This window comes from Archocentrus centrarchus, chromosome 1, assembly GCF_007364275.1.
Source record: "Archocentrus centrarchus isolate MPI-CPG fArcCen1 chromosome 1, fArcCen1, whole genome shotgun sequence".
Taxonomy (NCBI): Eukaryota; Metazoa; Chordata; class Actinopteri; order Cichliformes; family Cichlidae; genus Archocentrus; species Archocentrus centrarchus.
In genome coordinates, this window is record NC_044346.1 from 17,200,210 (window position 1) to 17,221,740 (window position 21,531).

General features: G+C 41.6%; 2 protein-coding genes across 3 annotated transcripts in view; both read left to right on the forward strand.

Moving 5' to 3' along the window:
- pdcd4a (programmed cell death 4a) overlaps positions 1–4,176 on the forward strand; it is a 28,924-nt gene extending 24,748 nt beyond the window's left edge. For both annotated transcript variants that reach the window (XM_030734946.1, XM_030734955.1), the window contains exons 8-11: positions 946–1,053; positions 2,010–2,120; positions 2,235–2,374; positions 3,034–4,176. In XM_030734946.1, the coding sequence (XP_030590806.1) occupies positions 946–1,053; positions 2,010–2,120; positions 2,235–2,374; positions 3,034–3,085 (411 nt within the window). In that variant the 3' untranslated portion in view covers positions 3,086–4,176. The remainder of the gene's footprint in view (positions 1–945; positions 1,054–2,009; positions 2,121–2,234; positions 2,375–3,033) is intronic.
- Positions 4,177–5,529: 1,353 nt separating this feature from the next.
- On the forward strand, positions 5,530–19,330 carry mogs (mannosyl-oligosaccharide glucosidase). The gene is made up of 5 exons (XM_030743506.1): positions 5,530–5,647; positions 11,976–12,339; positions 15,313–15,536; positions 15,687–15,880; positions 16,899–19,330. The coding sequence occupies exons 2-5, from the start codon at positions 11,991–11,993 to the stop codon at positions 18,667–18,669; spliced, it is 2,538 nt and encodes an 845-aa protein (XP_030599366.1). The 5' UTR covers positions 5,530–5,647; positions 11,976–11,990; the 3' UTR covers positions 18,670–19,330.
- The last annotated feature ends 2,201 nt before the right edge of the window (positions 19,331–21,531 follow it).

Sequence of the window (21,531 nt, forward strand, 5' to 3'; positions counted from 1 at the left end):
ACTGAAAGATTCGAGCAAAACTCCAAAAAATGAGAAATGTTTATCTTTCTGTCAGAGATGTTAAACATTTGTGGTAGCTTTTATTTCCCAAAAGGAGGTAGGGTTATTGCTGGAGTAATAGCTAGATGAAAAATTTCAGAGCCAAGTACTTCAAAATGTTTACTTCTGTCCAGATGCTGTAATTTCACAATATCTGAGGTCTTTTGAAAAGAACAAAGGAATACATAAAGGATGAATTTGATACAAGGCAGAGCTCCTCGTGCAGCTCTCCCATCTCTCCTCTCTGTTCTGATCTCCTCCCACTGTGATGTACCATGATGTGCTTCGAATGTGTGATTTCTGGCTCCACACTGGATTTTAACTTCACGCTCCCATGTCGGACTCCCTAAACTGGAAGAAACCTTCCAGTCTGAGCTTTTTTTTCTTTTTTTTTTTTTTTGCTTCTTTATAATCCCTTTAATTGTTCACCTGAGCTAGACCTGTGATTGGCCAGAGTCTACATCAACTGTCTCCCAAGTTAATATATAATAATAGTGGGTCTGTGGTGTAGAGGTTTACACATTTGACTAACAACTAAAAGATTCACAGTTTGATCCTGGGAGGAATTGAATATCCCTTTGGGGTAAATGGACATTTTATACTGTACATTAGCACTCACCGCACTTGAAACAGCATGTCACATTCATACAAGCACTTTCTACATCTAAGTGCTTTCTGTCTAACTCAGGGTTCAGCATCTTGCCCAAGGATACGTTGACATGCAGGCTGAGCAGCCAGGGATTGAACCACCAAGTTTCCAATTAGTAGATGACCTGCTCTACTTCCTGCATCAGGAAGGGCATCCTGCACTGTCCTGCTGGCAGCAGTACATCAGTTTGGTTTCCAGCTGTGTTTGATGCCCTTGCCATACACTGCTAACCTGGTTTGTTTGTGTGTTCATCTCAGATGAATCTTCTGCTCAAGGAGTACCTGATATCAGGTGACGTATCTGAGGCAGAGCACTGTCTGCGGGACCTGGAAGTGCCTCATTTCCACCATGAGCTGGTCTACGAGGTATCGAGAGCTTTTTATTTATATAAACCACACGAGGTTGAACAAACTAGACTGTTTATGTTTTATTTCTATTAGGTCTTCACACATAACAGGATTGGAGTTAAAATCGGTAAACTGAAGCTTTTTATTTTTTATTTTTTTTAAAGTGTTTTCATTCTCTGGTGTCTAGTCAAGTAAACTGAAGAGCAAAGCTAGAAAAAAAATCTCTTCAGTGACAGTCATTTCTGCTTTCTGCCAAGGACACTGTGTGTTTGGCAGTGACTGTCTCTTATTTGCAGTACATGTATTTGCTAAGCTCACTTCGAATCAATCAAATCAAAATGTGTCCTTGTGTAAGCATAAACAGATAACTGGTTACCAAATTTCAAATGCACACACGGTTGACAAGCTCAGTTTTGACAGATTTTTTTTTTTTTTTTTTTTTCTGTTCCATATTAGACTGAGGACAAACACGTTGTTGACTAGAAGTCAAGAACAGATTCAGTTTTTTCCATCGAGAACACATACGCTTAGCACCGGTGATAAATCTGTATGCTGGATTCTTGCTTCTGTGGTGCATGTTATGCAGCTAAGTGCAGCCAGTTTTACTTTTTCTGGCATGCAGACTTCAAACACATTTTTCACAAAGTCCAACACCATAACCTCTAATCAGGTCTGCGCAGAGCAGGACTTACTCGTGTTTGAACTCTTGCTGATGAGAGCAGAGTCGTGCTGCTAGTCTTAGCTCGCCTTGTGCTGTCTCGCGCCATGAAAAAGTCTGATAGCGGCCTCCGGTGTAGGCTGAAACACTGTGTCCTAAAATGTTCAGCTTACAGATTGTTGATGTTTACCGAGCCTAAGTTTGTTTGTTTTTTTTTCTTTTTCTTTCTTTCATATTTCACTTGTTGATTAGATGATGACACTTGGTGCATGTTTCTCAGTATTGCACATCATGTTGTGCGAACGCTGTTTTTCAGGCTGTAGTGATGGTCCTGGAGTCCAAAGGTGATGCTGCCAGTCATATGATGATGAAGCTCCTGCAGTCCTTCTGGAAAACGGGCCTCATCACTGTGGATCAGATGAACAGGGTTAGCCCTCCCTTTTTTAATTTCTTAGCTTAAGCATTACATCACTTTAGTAGTGCTACTTTAATATTAATCATGTTTATATGCTTTTTTTTTTTTTTTTTTTTCCCCCTGAAGGGTTTCCAGCGCGTCTATGATGAGCTCCCTGAAATCAGTCTAGATGTGCCACATGCCCACTCTATCATGGAGGCCTTTGTGGACCTCTGCTACCAGGAGTCTGTCATCACCAAACAGCTGAGAGATGCCTGTCCCTCCAGGTGAGTTGGGGGTTCATAAAATCTCAGTTTTGAGGCAAGTGATTGAAGTGGTTGTAAACGAGAGTGCAGGATAAACTGTATAATGACCTCGTAGTACATGCATGGCCTGGGTAAAAAAAACAAGTTACTGTATTTACATTTAGTTTCTCTGGTTCTTTTGGACCCACTAAAGAGGGCGGGCTGTTGGTTGGTGGACCAACTCCAACTTCCAAAGAAGACGTATCACACATTTTGACGCTCTTTTAAAGATTTTCCACACGGGGTGGGGAGAGTCTCACTGACTGCAGCGTTTCCTAAATTTGACCATTTATTTTGCGTGACAAATGATGCATTCAGGGGGAGTAGGTTTATAAGTTTACTTAGTGTTTTCTGACTTCCCAATCTTGTCAGCGCTACAAGCCCTTGCTCCTGGTTAGATGCAAATCTTTAAAAATGGGTCACACATATACTGTTCCATTTTCAATAAAGGCTCAGTGATTTCTTAACTGCACTGTTGCCCATTGTCATACTTTCTGGACATCAGTGTATTTATGCCTCAGATGATTTGTTGTTGATTTGTTCTTAATAAGAAAATGTGAAATATACCAGGTCTTAATCTGTAATACTGTGAGCTGCATACCAACACTAAAACATTTCTCTAACTTGACTTTCTCCACTAGAGGGCGAAAGCGTTTTGTAAGTGAAGGAGATGGAGGGATGATCAAGAACTAATCTGCAGGAGGAAGAGGGGCAGCAGCAGCAGCAGGAGGGGGAGGAGGAAGGGGTGTCTACTGGTTCTTACACCCTGTTTCTGCTCCAGCATGTTTCCCTGAAACCGGACATGCCTGCAGTCTAATGTTTCCTTGTTCCTCTCCTGGTAATGTTTATAATGTCATCAAACCAGCGTTGACGTTTGGTGGAAGTAAACTGAAAAGAGCGGCCTGGGTTCAGTTCCCTTCATCTTGTTCATCACTCTTTTTTTTTTTTTTTTTTTTGACCATTTTTGAAGAATATTCTGTATCTTTAGGGGTTCATGCGGCACTTTTGCCTCAGTCTTTGTACCTGTTTGTCAAGAATAACACAAATCAGAAGGGCAGGGGGACAGGCAGGGTTTTGTGGGAGATTAATTCGGTTTTATTTGTCTCTTGCTTTATTTCACCTGTTGCTGTGTCTTTTTGTTCATGTAATGTGCTATAAATGGAAAACAAATGCACTCAAAGGACAGGAGCGTACCTTATTTTCAGTGAGCATTTAGTGATTTAGCAGAGCAACAAGGATTTAACTCTTTATCTTCTATTCTTATTTTGAGGATACTGTGTTTCATACCTCTTGTTCAAGTGGTTCATTGATGGTTTATGAAAGATTTTTTTTTTTTTTTTTTTGGTTGAATTTTGGTCTTTGAAGCCAAATGTTTACTTTTGTAAAGCACCACTCACAGCAAGAGGTGTTTGGGCACTATTTGGGTGTTTATCTGAAGCTTGCGTCAGGGCAAATACACTTCAGAAGCCATTTCTGAAAATGAGGAGACATTGGGCGTTAATGTGATTTAAAATTAAATAAATGAGCAATATTTTGAGCACTCTGCTTGCAGTTAACTCATATTTACAGCCACGTGGTCAGCAGGTGATTCTGGGCAGGTAGCCTTTATGTGCAAAGCTGCTCTAGTAATTGTCTTTAATGGAATATGATTAATGCATGTGTAAAGACAACCCCAGCTTTTCTTGGAAGACGGTCATTGAGACTTTTCTGCCCCTGTCTTACAGTTTTACATGTTGACCAAAGTTATAATAAATATATTTCATTCATTAAAAAAATGCAACAAATTTAAGTTTCTGTATTTTGTTCTCACGGGCAGTGTGGGTGGGTGAGGTTGGGCAACCACAAATATGCAGTCATGAAAAATAAATTACACCCTCCAAAGTTTTTTTTTTTTTTTTTTTTTTTTTTTTTTTAAAGCATATCCGAGTCCCTTACTGTTAACATAAGAGTTAACAGTGTGGGTGCTGCTAATCAAATAAACTTGATTAATTGATCATCAGTAAGTGTGAGCACCTTTTATAAAAGCGGCTTTGACAGTTTGCTGGTCTGGAGCATTCAGGTGAGTGTTAACACAACCCCCCCCCCCCCCCCCCCCCCCCCCCCAAAAAAAAAAAAAAAAAAAAGTTTAGGTTTGCAAAGTTACTTCTGAACAAATCAAGGACTTCTTGAACAATGCCCTTCGGACAAATGAGACCGAAGTGGAGATGTTTGGTGAAAACCGAACAGCATATCGACACAGATATCTCACTGTGAAGTACGGTGGTGGTGGTGGTAGTGGGGTGATGATTTGGGCTTGTTTTGCAGCCACAGGACCTGGGCAGCTTGCAGTCAATGAGCTGATCATGAACTCCTCTGTATACCAAAGTTTTCTATAGTCAAATCTGAGGCCATCTATCTGACAGCGAATGCTTGGGACAGGGAAATTATCCCAAGCACAGCAGCAAATCTACAACAGAATGACTGAAAAAGAAAATCATCGCAATGGCCCAGTCCAGACCTCAACCTCAGTGAAATGTGCAAACCTCAATAAACTGAAACAATGTAAAGAAGAGAGGGTCAAAATTCATCCACAATGATGTGAGAGACTGATAAAGTTTCTGCATTTTGGCCTAGTTTTTGTTAGATAAATAATAAAAAGGCATAATATCTAATGTGTTGTTCATGTGAGGTTGTAATTACCCAGTTCAGATGACTATTATGTCCTGACACGTAAAACCTTATAAGTGACAGGAGGGTGTACTTTCTTTTTTACAACTGTACATCATTCACTTTGTTAGGTGATCCTAAGTGTATATTCTCAACCTTTTGGTTCTTTTGTATTTGCAGCTTCTCTGTCAGTTTTCTCCACTGATTTAAGCAGCTTTTACTAAAACTTGTAACCAGGAAGCAGTGTGAGGCTTAAGCTTGGACTGGTTTTGTCTGAAGACTGCCCCTTTAAGAAATGTAGCTCTGCTTTAATCTAGCATAGTTTTTAATTATTCCTACGGTTAAATTAAATATGTTGAAGTAAATGTATTTTAAATGAATTGTTCAAGATTATTTTATATGCTTAAATAAACTAAAAATAGCCTCCTAAATGTAAGTTTTAAAATCTATTTAATTTTGAGGAGTAAACGATAAATCAGTCGACGACATCATCGGCGTGCGGTAGGCAGCGCATGGATACGTCAGTCAAAGCGAGTAGTAACCAGGAAGTAGCTAGTAAGCTTAGCCAGTAACGGATAATGAGCAGCTGAGACTCTGGTGTTCGGACAGGTCGGTAACCGTTTGTTCAATGAACATGTAGCTAGAACTAGGAAATCTACCCAAATTTTATTAGCTACAAGGTAATTAAAGCCAAAATATACCGCTACAAATGACTGTTATTCTTACAACTGATGTTAGCATCGAGGCAACTAGCGAGTGGCGTGGAGCCTGTAGGCAACGTTGCATTACCGGGGTGTAGAGGCGAGGAACTATTTCACCCTGTTAAACAGGTGTCGGGAAATTTCTGCTGAAATTGAGACCACTGCGCGTAAGATGAGATTAAATTTATAAAATGCTTTTTAATAAAGACACGACTTTTCCTGCTATTTTAGGCAATGCAAGGTTAACATTAGCAAGACCGCGTTTTTAAGCTCGAGGCGACGTAAACTTACACGGCTCCTTCATGATTCACAAGAATAACAAGGATGGATTTTATTAGTTGAATGTTATCCCGGTTGTTATCGCCAGGTTATATGTTGCTAAAACCCCATCTTGAGTCCTGACTCCTTGGTCTACCTTCCTCGATGTTAGAGCTAGACCCGCTTATTGGGTGATTTCAGGTGTACAGGTATAAACTCAGACATCCTCATGCAGTACTGTGACCATACGTTTGTCACAACAAGTTGCCCACAACAACGATGGTATCGCTGCACAAACATTTTGCGATACTTCATACATTGCAAAGCATCCATCAGCCTTCTCTGTGTTTTTTCTCCTCCTTCCCAGGGTGCTCCATGTTCAATATCCTTTGTCCAATATATCCACTATCCATCCTTTGCACTGTCCCTCTCTACCTTTGTCTTCAAAGCAGTCGACCTGATGCTCCTGGCCTTGCTTTCCTTCCACCAAAGTCTTCTGCACGCACAATATATCTGATTTCCTTCTCTCCATCATATGACATCTCTCTCATTTTACCAGTCAGTCACTCTCTTACCTCCACACTCCTGCCTTCCCCCTCTCCTCTTCCTTTGTCTTTGGCCAGCAGTAGTACAGTTTTCGCCAACACCTTGATAGCCAGCAGCACTGGAGGTGGTCGTGATAACCTGATCCAATGTTGAATAATCATTCTTGATCGTCCATATGTTTGATTTGGCCAAGATTTTACACCATATGCCCTTCCTGATGCAGCCCTACCCATTCATCTGGGCTTGGGACCGGTGCTAGGAGTATACAGGCTTGTAGTCCTCTTACATGGCTGTGTTACTTCATACATTGCTAGACAGTTATCGGTAATATATCACAACATTTTTGTGACCTAAGAGGAAAAATAAAAGAAGCAAAAGTAGGAATTTTGCATTAATTCGACATATTAACTATATTTCAATATAGTTAATCAGCTCTGATTTGTTTTCTCAACTATGCCATTTTCCGCCTTTAAATTTATTCTTATTCACAGCATGCTGGATAACCTACACTTGATTCATTCATTTGTTAAGTACCTCCACTAGGAGTCATGAAGTAGTAATTCTTGTATTTGAAGGGGAATGTTTAGATCAGCTTCACGTTTTAGTAAAAATATCAATATTGGCACCATCCATAAATCTGTCCATCCAGTTTGTCCATGTGAGAGCATGTGCAAATGGATTTTTTTTTTTTAAACTGGGTATATGTCCTTTTGAATGTCATTCATCTTGTTCACAGATCTTTATCTGGACTTTTTGTGAATGGTGTGTGTTGTATCTTGTATGTAAAAAACGACTAATATTTTTCAGGGGTTGTGAACAGATTTTGGTGGAGAGTTTCTTTCATGTCATTCACTTTACATGCTGTGTGCTAATCAGAGCCCCACAAATTTATTGGTGGGGCGATATTGTTGGCAGACTTTAGCCATTTGCTGATTTATGGGTATCATGATTTATAATGACCAATAAATGAAAATTTTTAAATGTAAAGAAGAGACAGGCAATGCCTGTCTCTTTTTATTATGCTGTAGTTATATTTTCATCACGAAAATATTTTTCTCTCGTAGCAGTTGTCATTGCTTATCCACGTGTTTTGAATGAGCACAACAAGTAGCTTGTGTTTTGTGTAGCTATTGCTAGCTGTCAAAGCTGAGCATTAGTATTATTGCTACCACTGGATCCTTTCAGGGGAACGCTGGTGGTGGCAGGGTTAAGGATGTCACGTACCGCCTTTACGCAGCTGCTTGTGGGTTGATCATCTCGGGGAAAGACCCCCATACCCTCTGCATGAGGATGTTAACATGGATATCCTCAGGGATGATAATGAGGAGGATGCTATTCTCCCTCCTGCTCAGGCATTGCAGCCTGGCAGCTCCATCAGCGGGGAGAGTCAGCCCTCTCCATCTGGCTGCGAAGTTGATCTACAAGAGATATGTGGCGCGCGACAGCCAGGCTGTCCATTACCTGGCCTACAGCGCAGTATGTCCAGGAGGAGAGGGACCTGTACAACGGGAAAATATTGCCTGCTCGTCAGGCATCCCACAAGCAGCTCATGCCCACCATCCTGGTGTGTATGAAGGAGATGAAACATTAATGGGCTAAACCTTTTCGCCACTGGGTACCCGTCAAGGGTTATTGTGACCTGGAAATTGCAGACAGTGAGGTTTTGGGGCTCACTGATCCCCTGGTGGTGGAACAGTCAGTGGTGTTTCATCTCCACCCAAACCGATGTTTCACCCTCCCAGGTAAAATGGAGCATTTCACAGCTGCCATGTACCAAAAGGTGTATAAGTCGGTAGCTCAGTCTATAAAAAATCTTAACGTGGTCACCATGCTCTCAGCCTACCAGGCTGAGCTGTTTCAGGACATTGGCCACCTGATGGATAAAAGTACCCCCAGTCGGTTTGGGAGGAGATATGTATCCTTACGGATCTTATTCTCTGGATCACTTGGAGTGCAGTGCAGAGCCGCCACATCATGGGCTTGACCGTGGCAGGGGAAAGATCACTGTGGCTCAGTCTCACCAGCCTGCCTGATCAGGATAAGCACGTCATTACGGGTTCCCCATTCAAGCCGTCACGGGCTAGGGGATTGTTTGGAGAGCCAGTAACCACTATGCAGCAGGCTAGTGACCTGAAGAAAAAGTAGGGTGAGGCTTTTGACCTTTGCCTTCCCCGCAAGGTCATGCCACGCCAGCCCGCCCAGGCTTTGTAGCTATGGCGGAAAGAGGGTGTAATATAGGCTTTAAGGGTCCTACTTCCCAGCCACCCAAGCAGCAAAATGTTTCCTCAGGTTCCACTCTAAGCTGTGTAATGGCCAACAACATTCTCCCCATTCACAGTCACAGAGGAGCGCAAGTTCCCTCAGTGTTCCCCGATTTATTCACCTTCCCTCAATACCTTGTCAAAATCAGAATCAAAATCAATTTATTGTCATTACATGAAACATGTAATGAAAAAAAGTTCCAGAACACCCATCCAGAGATAAGTGTTCCGCAGCCTTGCTGCCATCACAGGCGCTACTGTTATGGGGTCAGTTCGGAGGGAGAGGGGTGTGTGTGCTTCCAAACAAGAAAACACTTCACATCGCAGCCAGGCATAAAGCCAAGGGTGCAGTGTGTTCAAAAAAGAAAAAAACAAGAAAAATCAGAGAGGTCAGGTCAGACTACAGGTTGCAACGAAACTACACAGTTTCAATGGGGTGGGGTTTTCGGTGGCTACGGGGGGAAGCCACAAAGGCTTTAGAGAGCGAAATTTCCTCTCTCTTAAGTCGCAGTGCAAAAAGAGTTGTACTGGAAAGGGAAATAAATCTAGGCTTTTATTCCAGATATTTTCTTATCTCGAAAAAGGTGAGATTGTAAATCCAGTATGTGATGTAACATTCCCTCAATTCTACCCAAAATGCAAATTCAGAATGTTAACACAAAATGTGTTGTTCCGATTTATTCAACAGGGAGACTGGTTCACATCGATAGATCTACAGGATGCTTATTTCCACATAGGCATTTAACCAGCACACAGGAAAATTCCTCATGTTTGCCTTTCAGGGCGTAACCTATGAGTACCAAACTCTCCTGTTCGGAGACTTGCTTGCGTTTAACGGGGCTGATGTCTTCAGTAATCTGTCATCCCTCAGGGACTGTTGAGGATGTGGGTTTTTCAGCACTGGGTGTCCTTCCTACAGCTAGATGTGAGATGTAATCTCAGCTGTATGGTGAGAATTTCTGCCAAATTTCTGCTGGCTCTCCGTCACTGGAGGGACCCCAAGGTGCTCACAGTCAGTGTCCCCTTGGGTACAGTTATTGTGAGGAAAGCTCTGACAATGGATGCTTCGTTGACAGGGTGGGGGGCTGTTTTCGAGGGGAGGGTCATAAATGGCACCTGGCCACGAAGGCGCCGCTGCACGCCTATAAATTATCTGGAGCTGACAGAAGTTTATCTGGCTTTGAGGCATTTTTTGCCACTCCTGAAAAATTTCCATGTCTTGTTTAGAATGGACAATACAACAGCGGTGGCGTATATACACACCTCCTGCCATTATGTGTGATGCACATTCCCAGTGTGTTGACCACCATGGCGGATTTGCTCTCCAGAAAGAGTCTACTGTACTGAGAGTTGACTCAATCCTAAAATAGTCCTCCAGCTGTGGGACAGGTTCAGTCAGATGTCCATTGATCTGTTCGCATCGCACGAAAATGTGCAGTGCCCTCTTCTTTTTATTAAGGGAGGGTGCACCGTTAGGCGAGGACGCGTTAGTGCACCCATGGCCAAAAGTGCTGCTATATGCATTTCCTCCCCTCAGCCTCATACTGTCGGTGCTGATTTTGCTTCTTTCTGGCCCAGCAGACCATGGATAGCAGAGCTAGCCTGTCTGCTCCACAGCCAGCCTGGCCACTGCTTTTGCGCAGGGACCTGGTTTCACAGGCAGAAGGGCAGATTTTTCAACCACATCCAGAGCAGTTAGTTCTCTGGGCTGGGACGTGAGAGGCTGAATTTAAATGGGTCTGGTCTCCCTCTGAGCGTGATTGCGAAAATTCAGAATGCAAGAGCTCTTTCCAAAATGGCGTGTATGGTAAATGGCGTGCATTTCAAGGATGGTGCAGAGGTAGGAATATAATTCCTTATCATTGCTCTGTCCCAAATGTGTTATGCTTCGTTTAGGATTTTCTGGTTAAGGGAAGGGTAAGGATCAGTGAGTTGCATGCTTTATCTACACACACTTCCTTTCTTCAGTTTTACCCTATCTATAGTAAGGTGGTCTTGCGCCCTAACTCGGCCTTCTTGCCTAAGGTTAGGGAAACTACCTATAGCTGCTCCACACTGGAGCTATTAGCTTTCCACCCCCCACCATTTGTTGATAAGAGCCAGAGGCAGCTTAATTCACTTTGTCCTGTCAGAGCATGATGCATTTATGCATTTATCTAGACAGGACAAAAGGGTTTAGGAAAAGCAACCAGCTCTTTGTGTCCTGGGCCACCTCGCATACAGGAAAGTCTATGTCCTGCCAGCGATTGTCACATTGGGTGGTAGAAGCTATAGTGATGGCATATGAGTGCCAGGGACTGCAGCCTCCTCCACATTCCACCAGAGGAATGGCTACCTAATGGGCCATTTTTAGGGGCGTTTCGGTGGGGGACATCTGTGCAGCTGCTAGTTGGGCATCCCCACATATATTTGTAAGGTTTTATTGCTTGTGTATGTGTGTATTACCTCTGTCCATTTGGAAAAAAAAATATTCAGGCCTAATATTAAAGATTATGTAATTTAAACCCCCCCCCCCCCCGTGTCCTTGAAGTGATTGGTCTTTCTAGGACTGACGTGGTAGTGGAGCTTCTGTGATTGGTCACGACAGAGGGCACTTCCCATAGTGACAAATCACACTCAGTTTTCAGAGAACTGGGGTTACGTCAGTAACCAAACATTACCAGTGTTGATGTTGCGTAGTTTGTCCACCAGAGGGGACTCTGTAACTTTAATGTTGGCAGCAAGAATCAGCTGATCTGAGCAGAGTCAGAGTATAAACAAGTAAATAAATAACTACATCTACCAGGTGTTATGGAAATCTCTTTGTTTCGTGTGTCTGAAAGAAAAGGAATTTTGGCCGACATATCAAAATATATATCCTATATATTATAACATATTTATATATCATAGGTTTCACTGGCTAGCTATACCATGTCTCAACTGAACGTACACAGACACATATATACACACACACACACACAGCTATATATACATACACACACAAACACACAAATGCCTAATTGTATACAGTTCTAGTTTAGTCAAAAAGTAATATTAGCACTTTACACTTTACTTGATGTTAAACCATTATTTATCATTTATTTATCCTATAATATTTATCAGTTTATCAAAACTTTATCAGCAATGAGAATTAGCATGATAAATCTTAACTCTTTCTTATCTTCTTCCCAGTTCCCGTAGAGTAGGATGGGCAGGCAGAGGAAGAGGGTGGTGACAGGTGAAGCTGCTCCACCTCCAAGGAAAGATGAGAAGCCCTCTGCATTTCACCGCAAGGACAAGAAAAAGAAAGTTCATATTGGGAAAATGTTTATCAACATCTCCATTGGTCTCTGCATATTCAGCCTCATCTGGTTCTTTTATGCCATCTACATGAGATCCAGCCTGGCTAAACGGGTGGTGACTTTGCACCCATCTCCTCCCGTCCTGGATGCCAATAGCACCAATGCCAGGGTTTCTCCAGAAAGGTTCTGGGGGTCATACAGGCCACAGGTCTACTTTGGCATGAAAACAAGGAGTCCCAGGTCTATTGTGACAGGTATGCTCTCTTACATTCGAGTCAGAACATTGTACTAATGTTCAAACAATTGAGACTGTGAATACTATAAATAGATACAATTTTTTTTTTTTAACCTTTCCAACCCCACTAAACTGCCAATGACTACAAAGTCAATCTCAATCTACTACATCTGATTCTTTGGAAGTTGCTTTATCCTCAGATCTGTTTTGGGGGAATTTTCCAATCTTAAACCTCCATATGGAGAAATTAGTGTTACATTTAAACTAAAGAACTAAAATCACAGTGATAAGCTTTATTGCTGTAACTAAAATGAAAACAAGTGTCTAATCGTACACTCACTGCGCACTGCGTCCACTAGGGTTTAATCCCGGGACTCGGGATTCCTGGGAAATGCGATCAGAACCATTTCCCGGGAAACGTTAAGACGGGAAACCGGGAAAAAAGTCGCGCAAAAGAAAAGAAAAGAAAGCTTCAGAATTTTAAATTTAAGGAAATATTGAGAGAAGGGTTCGTTTAATGCGAAAAGCATTACTCTTCATTTCAGGCACGTTCAGCCTCCGTTTAAGGCTTCAGCCTTCATCTCAAGTGTTTTAATAGATGTATTACACAGTTGAAGTTTTTTCCACTTTAATTTGTTGAAATCGTAGGCAATGTGTTTAGCCTAAAGTATTTTGTATTATATAATTTTATATTATTATATATTGTTATATTGCATTATATAGCCTATAAAATATGCCTGCCCTGAACAATAAAGAAATATCTGTTTAACTTCGAGTGTTTCTTTTCCTCGTTTGCAGCCGCTTACTAACAATCATGAATTAGGATGCAGGCCTAATGTGTGAAGAAAGTATCATGAAATAGATTACTTTAACATATTTCGCTTTTAAAATGGAGTTGAGTACAATGTATATTTTTTAGGCTATAAGGATTGACCAGTTTTTCAAAAGACGATTCACAACGAACCTACTTTAACCCTCAGACACGGTGTTATAAATTTGCTGTTGCCAGAATGGCAATGACCAAGTCGTAGTGCATTACTCAAGGCCCTGTGCTATGTCATATTATAGTGTAGTACGGTAGTTAACTTTTCAATGACTATTACAGCGTTCCACTGGTGGAACGGTGTGCATTGTGGACAGCGCAAGTGGCTGAGCCTTTATCAATGCTGTGTGGAGATGAACCGCATTGTTTTGCACCAGCAATTGTAAAATAGCTTGGTATAATTCCATGTACAATGCAGGAATATTCGAATTATATTTGTTAAGAGAGTGTTGAGGAACGATACAACACTGCATAGCTCAAGCACTCGAATGCCGAGATGTAGGTTTTATTGCATTAATCAAGCCAACGTTGCCCCCTACTGGGCATAACAGGACATAGCTGGAAAGCTACCTCTACAATATCAAAATAGGTTAAGCCCGACACAGGCTACAGAAGGCCTAATTAAAAAAAAAAAAAAACTTTTGGCTCGTCTTTTCCCGGGATTTGATTCATGTAATTTTCGGGAAAAATATTAAACCCTAGGTCCACCTCTTCAACATCTTGTTACCACAAATATCTAATCAGCCAGTCACATGGCAGCAATTCAGTGCATTTAGGTGTGTAGACATGGTCAAGTTGACCTGTTGAGGTTCAAACTGAGAATGGGGAAGAAAGCTAGCAACAGAAAGGCAACAGTATCTCAACCACTTGTTACAAGCAAAGTATGCAGAAGAATCATATCTGAATGTACAACACATTGAACCATGAGTCAGATGGGCTACAGCAGTTCCAGTGTCCCTCCTGTCAGCTAAGAACAGGGTATAACTGAGGGTATAGTTCCCACAGGCTCACCAAAATTGGACAATAGAAGATTGGAAAAACGTCACCTAGTCTCATGAGTCTCGATTTCTGCTGCGACATTCTGATGGTGGGGTCAGAATTTGGTGTAAACGACATGAAAGCATGGCTCCATCCTGCCTTGTGTTAACAGTTCAGGCTGCTGGTGGTGTAATGATGTAAGGGATATTTTCTTGGCACACTTTGGACTCCTTAGTACCAACTGAGCATTGTTTAAGCACCACAGCCTAGCTGAGTATTGTAGATGACCATGTCCATCCTTTTATGGCCACAGTGTACCCATCTTCAATGAGTGCACTGTACTCAGATGAGCTCCACAGTCACCAGATCTCAATCAATAGAGCACCTTTGGGATGTGGTGGAACAGGAGATACACATCATGGATATGCAGCTGACAAATCTGCAGCAACTGTGTGATGCTGCCATGTCAATTTGGACCAAAATCTCTGAGGAATGTTTCCAGAACCTTGTTGAATCTAATGCCATGATGAATTAAGGCAGTTCTGATGGCAAAAGGGGGTCCGACCCAGTACTACCAAGATGTACCTAATAACGTGTCCGGTGAACTTAAATCACAACATGAATGCCATCCTTATATGATGCTGGACTACACTGGTTTAGAGCAGCAATGTTATTTATATCCGGAACCTTGAGCTGTCTCTTGAAGCTCCATTTGTCTACTCAGGGTCCTTAGTTGAAAGGATACATAAATATAAAACACAGAAAAAATTATTTGACTATAACATTTTATTTCAAAAACCACAGACTCAAGAATAATCAGTTTTTTGTAGACACCTTATTTACTCTGACAAGAGCAAGTCAGTGGAATAACAAAAAATTCTGTTTAAGGGTGGATAATAAATATGTAATTATCATTATATTTGTGTTTGTATTAATCTTTAATATTCCTGAGTATTTGGATCAAATCCTGGGTACTTGGCAAAATTAAGAACACTTTGGCCACATTTTAATTAATATTACTGGTAATTAGTTGATAGGACTACTTGCGATACATGTTTTAGTACTACGTAAGCACCAGCAAGTGTGTGCTGCTGTGCTAGTAGAGACAAGAAATTTTTGCTGCATAATCGTGAACATAATTTTTACATCTTTAAACTGCATTTCTTTTCTTTTATTTCTGTGTGTCTTCAGGCATGATGTGGATGCGTCAGTTTTCTGATTTGGACATGAATCTCAGGCACACTTGCGAACAGGGGGATCATCTTCAAGGCTACGGATGGCTCATGCATGATGGGCTCACCTTTGGCGTCCAAGAAATCAGAGACAATGATTTCACACTGACCACAGAGTTTGTTAAGCGGATGGGGGGGGATCATGGAGGAGACTGGACGTGGAGGGTCACAGCCAAGCAGCATGTGAGCAGTAACTGTTCTGATTTACTGCATGTACAGCTGTTCTCTCACATGATCAAATACAGCTGAAGGTTTTGTGTGATCTAAGTTGATATTTTTTAAATGTATCTGTGGTTATCCACTACTGATTTTATTTTGGTCTTCAACCACCAGAGCTCTGCCCCCCAGGCACCAGTCATCTCCCTGATGTTTTACGCAGCGGCAGACGGACAGGGCTCACTACAGGCTCATGTAGAGGAGAGGAATCGCCTTGCCTCGATCACTGGTTTCTCAGAAGAGCTTGGAAACTTTAAGATCACCTTCCGAAAGCCCGTCACTGGGGAGTTATCCAGTGCTAAATATGCCACGTAAGTGCCACGAGTCCAAGAGTGAATGGAAAAATTGGTAGACCAAATACAAAGACAAGGAAGTTGGAGGGAACATGCTGTACAGTGGCTGCTCAGTACTATCAGGGTTAAAGATATCCATCAGACAACAGTTGTCTAAGCTTTAATAAATGGGGTATAGCTGAAAAAAAATCAGTCATCACTTGGTGAGGTAAGGTAAATCTTGAGAGAAAGGTGAAAGCATGTTGTTGTGTAAATTCAGTGTAGTAGACAGGAGTCTTAAGTCACTAAAAACCAAATAATTTCTAGTAGAGAATCATTACTTGAATGAGCCTTACAATTCTGATTATGTTGCACAACATTGAATGGTAATATTGTTATAAGATATAGAGTGATGCTATATTATTACTAGAGTGCAAAAAAAAATCCAACCACTAGATGTCAGCAGATGAAGATTTTCAGACTTATGTTTAATGATGAAAGTTTTCTCAACATTGAGATATTTATTTTAGCCAAATATGTACAAAACATTTTAAAACCAGAACAAAGAGGCCTTTGTACTTCTGAAACATCACAGAAGTGCAGTGAAGGTGTCATTCATATTATGAAAGAACTGTCATTACTTTTTATTGAGTGGATCAGGACTATGCCAGTTTTCGGCTAGCAGCATTTACAGGGAGCAGCAGTATTTTGTACTTTGAAGAGGGCCAGAGAAGACCAGTGTAGCAAAACAGAAAAGTACAGTATGCACTGATAGAAACAATAAGAATTATTCCAATGAATAATTGTGGGAAGGTGCATGATATAATGTAAAATGGAACTTAAAGTTTCATTTTTATTGTGACCAGTTGCTCAAACTCTGATTCATCAGTACAGCAGGAGATATCAAAGTTAATCTACTGTGTGCTAAGGCTACCAAAGTTCAGTTAAGCTTGCTTAAATAGTAGTAGCTCAGTACAAACTACACTTTAAGGTTTTGTGTTTATTTCATTGATTTGGCTCTACGGGGCAGTTAATGCTTGCATCCTATGTTTTTCAGTTACAACTACCTTCAGACAGTGTCTCCTGGGTTGGAGAAGCTGACTGACATTGTGAAGTTCAGTCTGAACCGCAGGTTTGTGTACAGCCCTCCTTCTGGTGAGAAGAGGCATTACATTGGTGTAGACACCTACAAGCCCCCCCACCACCAAAACCAACAGAAACCTGCTGACCCGAGGAAGGAAAGCGACTTTGTGGTTTACCAGGTGACTGTTCAAACACCTTTCCAGATCGAGGTTCTGTTTGAGTCTGGAAACTTCCACAATCGCCCCAACCAACTGGTGGGCTCCACCATGACTCAAGAGCTGGAGAAAAGAAAAGCTGACTTTGATGCAAAGTTTGAGAAAACTTTTGGCCTTGAGAAGAAAGGGTTTAGCCAGGCATATATTAAATTTGGCAAGGCAGCGCTCAGCAACATGCTGGGTGGAATGGGCTACTTCTATGGCCAATCGGTGGTACAGTCAGTCTACAATGAATACCCACTCCTTTATCCTGAAGGTGCTTTATTCACCGCTGTTCCATCACGCTCTTTCTTTCCCAGAGGATTCCTTTGGGATGAGGGCTTTCACCAGCTACTGCTGAGCAAGTGGGATCCCCAGGTGACGAGGGAGGCTATTGCCCACTGGATAGACTTGATGAATATGGAGGGCTGGATCCCCCGTGAGCAGATTCTTGGAGATGAGGCTCGCAGCAAAGTCCCAGCTGAATTTATTGTTCAGCGAAATGAGAACGCCAACCCCCCTACACTTTTCTTAGCTCTTCAGGAACTTATTGACCAACTGTCATCCAACCCAGACAAGGCAGCATCCCAACCAACCTTGCCTTTGCTTCGACGGCTGTTCCCCAGGCTTAAAACCTGGTTTGAATGGTATAACACCACACAGACAGGGCTCCTACCCAATTCTTACCGCTGGCGTGGACGTGACAAGGACACCAATCTGTTCCTCAATCCCAAGACCTTGACTTCTGGGCTGGATGACTACCCACGGGCCTCACACCCCTCAGCAGATGAGCGTCACATTGACTTGCACTGCTGGATGGCTTTGTCCTCAGGCATCATGGCTAGAATAGCTCACCTACTAGGGGAGCCCCACGAGGACTACAAGCTCTCGCATGAAGTGCTCAGTGACAACAACCTGCTCAGTGAGCTTCACTGGGCAGAACAACTCCGTGCTTTCAGTGACTTTGGCAACCACACAGAGGATGTATCCTTGCAGAAGGAGAAGGTATACGTACCTCCAGGACAGCCTCGTCATCAGTTCCCGGTAGCACGTCTTGTTCGCTCTGTCCGCAGGGCCCCCAAAGCACAATATGTTAATGCTTTGGGTTATGTTAGCTTGTTCCCCTTCTTACTGAAAATTCTCCAGCCCAACTCACCCAAACTGGAGCACATTTTCCGAGACATGAGAGACTCCAATAAGCTGTGGACACCCTATGGCCTGCGATCACTCTCCAAGTCCGATCCCCTGTACATGAAGCGAAATACAGAACACGATGCGCCCTACTGGAGGGGACCCATTTGGATTAACATCAACTACTTGGCAGTTGGAGCCCTCCACTACTACAGCCACACAGAAGGGCCATACCAAGAGAAGGCAGCTGTACTTTATGAGGAACTCAGGACTAACATCATCAATAATGTTTATAGACAGTATGTTGAAACAGGGTATATTTGGGAGCAGTACAATGACAGCACCGGCAGGGGACAGGGAAGCCATCCTTTCACTGGCTGGTCAGCTCTGACCCTATTAATGATGGCTGAACAGTATTGATGCTGTTGATTTTTATCTCAGATCTTTTAAGATATTGGCCTTCATTTCTCTGGATGTGATTGAATCAACATTGTGCAGTAAAGTGTAGCGATACAGACTGGTTGACTATGCTAATGAGATCCAAAATTAGAAATTGGCATTTGTGATCACATTTTCTTATTTAACCTTTAATCAAAATAAAGTGTTTTACACAAGTATTTTTGAAGTAGTTTTAAACAAGTCTAAGTGCAGCTACATTGTCTTTGCCAAGTATTTGGAGCCAAAGTCTGTTTAGTGCTTCAGATGCATTTAACTTAATTGTCTGCACCTTCACTGGTTCAGCCTTTAATATGGAAAAAGAAGACATCCATTTTTCTAGAGGGGAGGACCATTTTTAAACAGACAACTGTCTGTCCTTGAAAAGTTGTACAAGTTGTGCTTTCACTTGACAAATAAGGGCCATTATCTGTAACTGTGCCATTTTCTCTTTAATCTATCACATGTCTTTGATTTTCTGTCTTAATGATTGATTATTTTGACGTTTAATTGTTTAATCAGTCTTTCAAAAAAAGTTTAATTCAGTCTATTTGAACATTTTTTTGTTGCCTGTGGTTTGACTGGCAGGGAATACAGAACTGACTGTGACATTGGTTTTGTCAAAAAATTAAATGGTTTAAATATTTTTTGCCAGAGTGTACTTTATTTTGGAAATACTGGTGTGTTAGCAATATTGGAAGCATTTTTTTTTTAATTTGCTAAGCCTTTAACTGCAATCTGCCTGACTTCCAAAAGAAAGAAAATGACCATCTGTCTCTCACAGATGAAACAAACTCAGCAGTCTTTATTTTCCTTTATTAATGTATAACAGTTGTAAAAAATTAGTATAATGTATAATGAACAAATTCTGGCCTACACTTGGAATATAATTTAATGATGATTTATGCTTTATTCATCACAAAAGCTGGGCCATTCCTGTGTTACAGCAGGCAAAACATTAAACAATCTATCAAAAAAAGATTAAGTAGAATAGCTTTAAAAACTCAATAAGGTAAATATTACACAGAATGAGGGGCACAGTTAAATAGCAAATAGAAAAACAAAGAAAGCTCACCTAATAACAATCTATAAGACAATAAGGCGATTCAAAGAAAAAACTACAATATTGCAGGTATTGTTATATGACATGAGGTTATTGGTCCTTGTGGCTGCAGACCTGAGACAGGTGTTGGAGAAAGTGCTTCACCGGCTGTTCAGTAAATGACGAGGAGGGCGGTGAGGATCTGTTATCCATTGGCCATAGCCAGGGCCACCTGGATAACCTCTGACAGCTACTGCATATGCACAAGTGGGCCAAAAATATTAAAACCACTGACTGCTAATTTTGATCATCTTATTACAATGAGATGTTCTGCTGGGAAACAATGGGTCCTGGTATTCTTGTGGATGTTACTTTAACTACTGACCTATATGATATTGTAGATAAAGCATACCCCGGCATGTCAGCAGCCTCCCCCGATGAGACAGTGTGCCCCACCACCCCACAAAAACTGCACACAGAAGAGCCCAAGTCACTGACCCGGACTGTGCATACCTCAGAGCTCAGTACAATTAAGCATCCATAAGTTGGGCCTGAACTATCCCGATCCACAGTGGCCCCTTCCAACAATCTGCAGGACCCAAACTATCCACTGCCAGTGTCTCAGTGCCTGATAACACAAGACACTGGCAGATTAGACCCTGTTTGGGTGGTTCAAGGACCTACAAAATATTATGCATTATGTAGGTCCTTCTTTAATATTGTGGCTGAATTTTTAAGTGTCCATTTTTAATTTACACATTATCTTAAATTAGTAAAGTTGTTCTTATTGGCAGTAGATGAAATCCCACCACGGACCCTTTATCTTCTAAGCTCCAAATCTTTGTAATATCTTTGAGAGCATATCACCCACCCTAGGAGCAGATATTATCCCCAAAACACGATTAAGCCTGAGCTTTAAGTGTTAATATTTAATGAATATTACACAGTACCATGGAGAGGCAAAGTTTGGTTTTCATTCTCAATGTACAGCTTTAATAGAAGATTATCTGCTATTCCAGTTATTGACATAAACTGTGCATATTTTGCAGGTAATTCCTATCATTGTCAGTCAAAGCCGACAGTAGCTTCAACACACTGCGACCTTATACAGCAGCCGGTCCTCTTTCTTTTGTCAGATGGCACATTCAAAGGCCTCTAGCTGACGTCAATTTTTTCCCTTTTTTTTAAACATTTTTTGCATGGTTTCCATGGAGCACAGTTGTTGTGAGGGCTTGGTGCTTAATTAGCCAAGATCAAAGGCATAGAGAATACATAGATGGCAGATTCTTTTCACTCCTTGACATATGCTGCCATACATTCATGCACGGGGGCAAAGAGTGGCAATGTTCTTATTAATACTTTGACACCAGATATAAAACGCTGGTACTGAGAGCACTGATATTGGCTCTCAGTATGTGTGCAGTGACCACTGGGTTGCAGCCTCTACACTTTTATGAATCCTTTGAATGGACTAGATGTGTGGTTGTATAGTTGAAGGCTTAGCATGGTGCTTTAAGGTTGCAGGGCTAAAAATAGTACCTGTATCAGTTAGCAGAACAGCAGATAGACTGTGAAGCTGCACATTGGTTGTCCTGCTGAATGTATTAAAAGCTACAGTGTTAGTATCTCGTTTTCCTCGATACTGTCATTAACAGTAAGTTTAAGCCTGTGTGCATCTCCAAAAAGGTTTAAAATTCATATTTTAGAATTTTCACACCTTGAAACGATAGCTTGGCTGAACCGTTGTGAGTATAGATCATGAAAAGCTGGCGTATGATTTATCAATGTGAAATAATTGGCTTCGG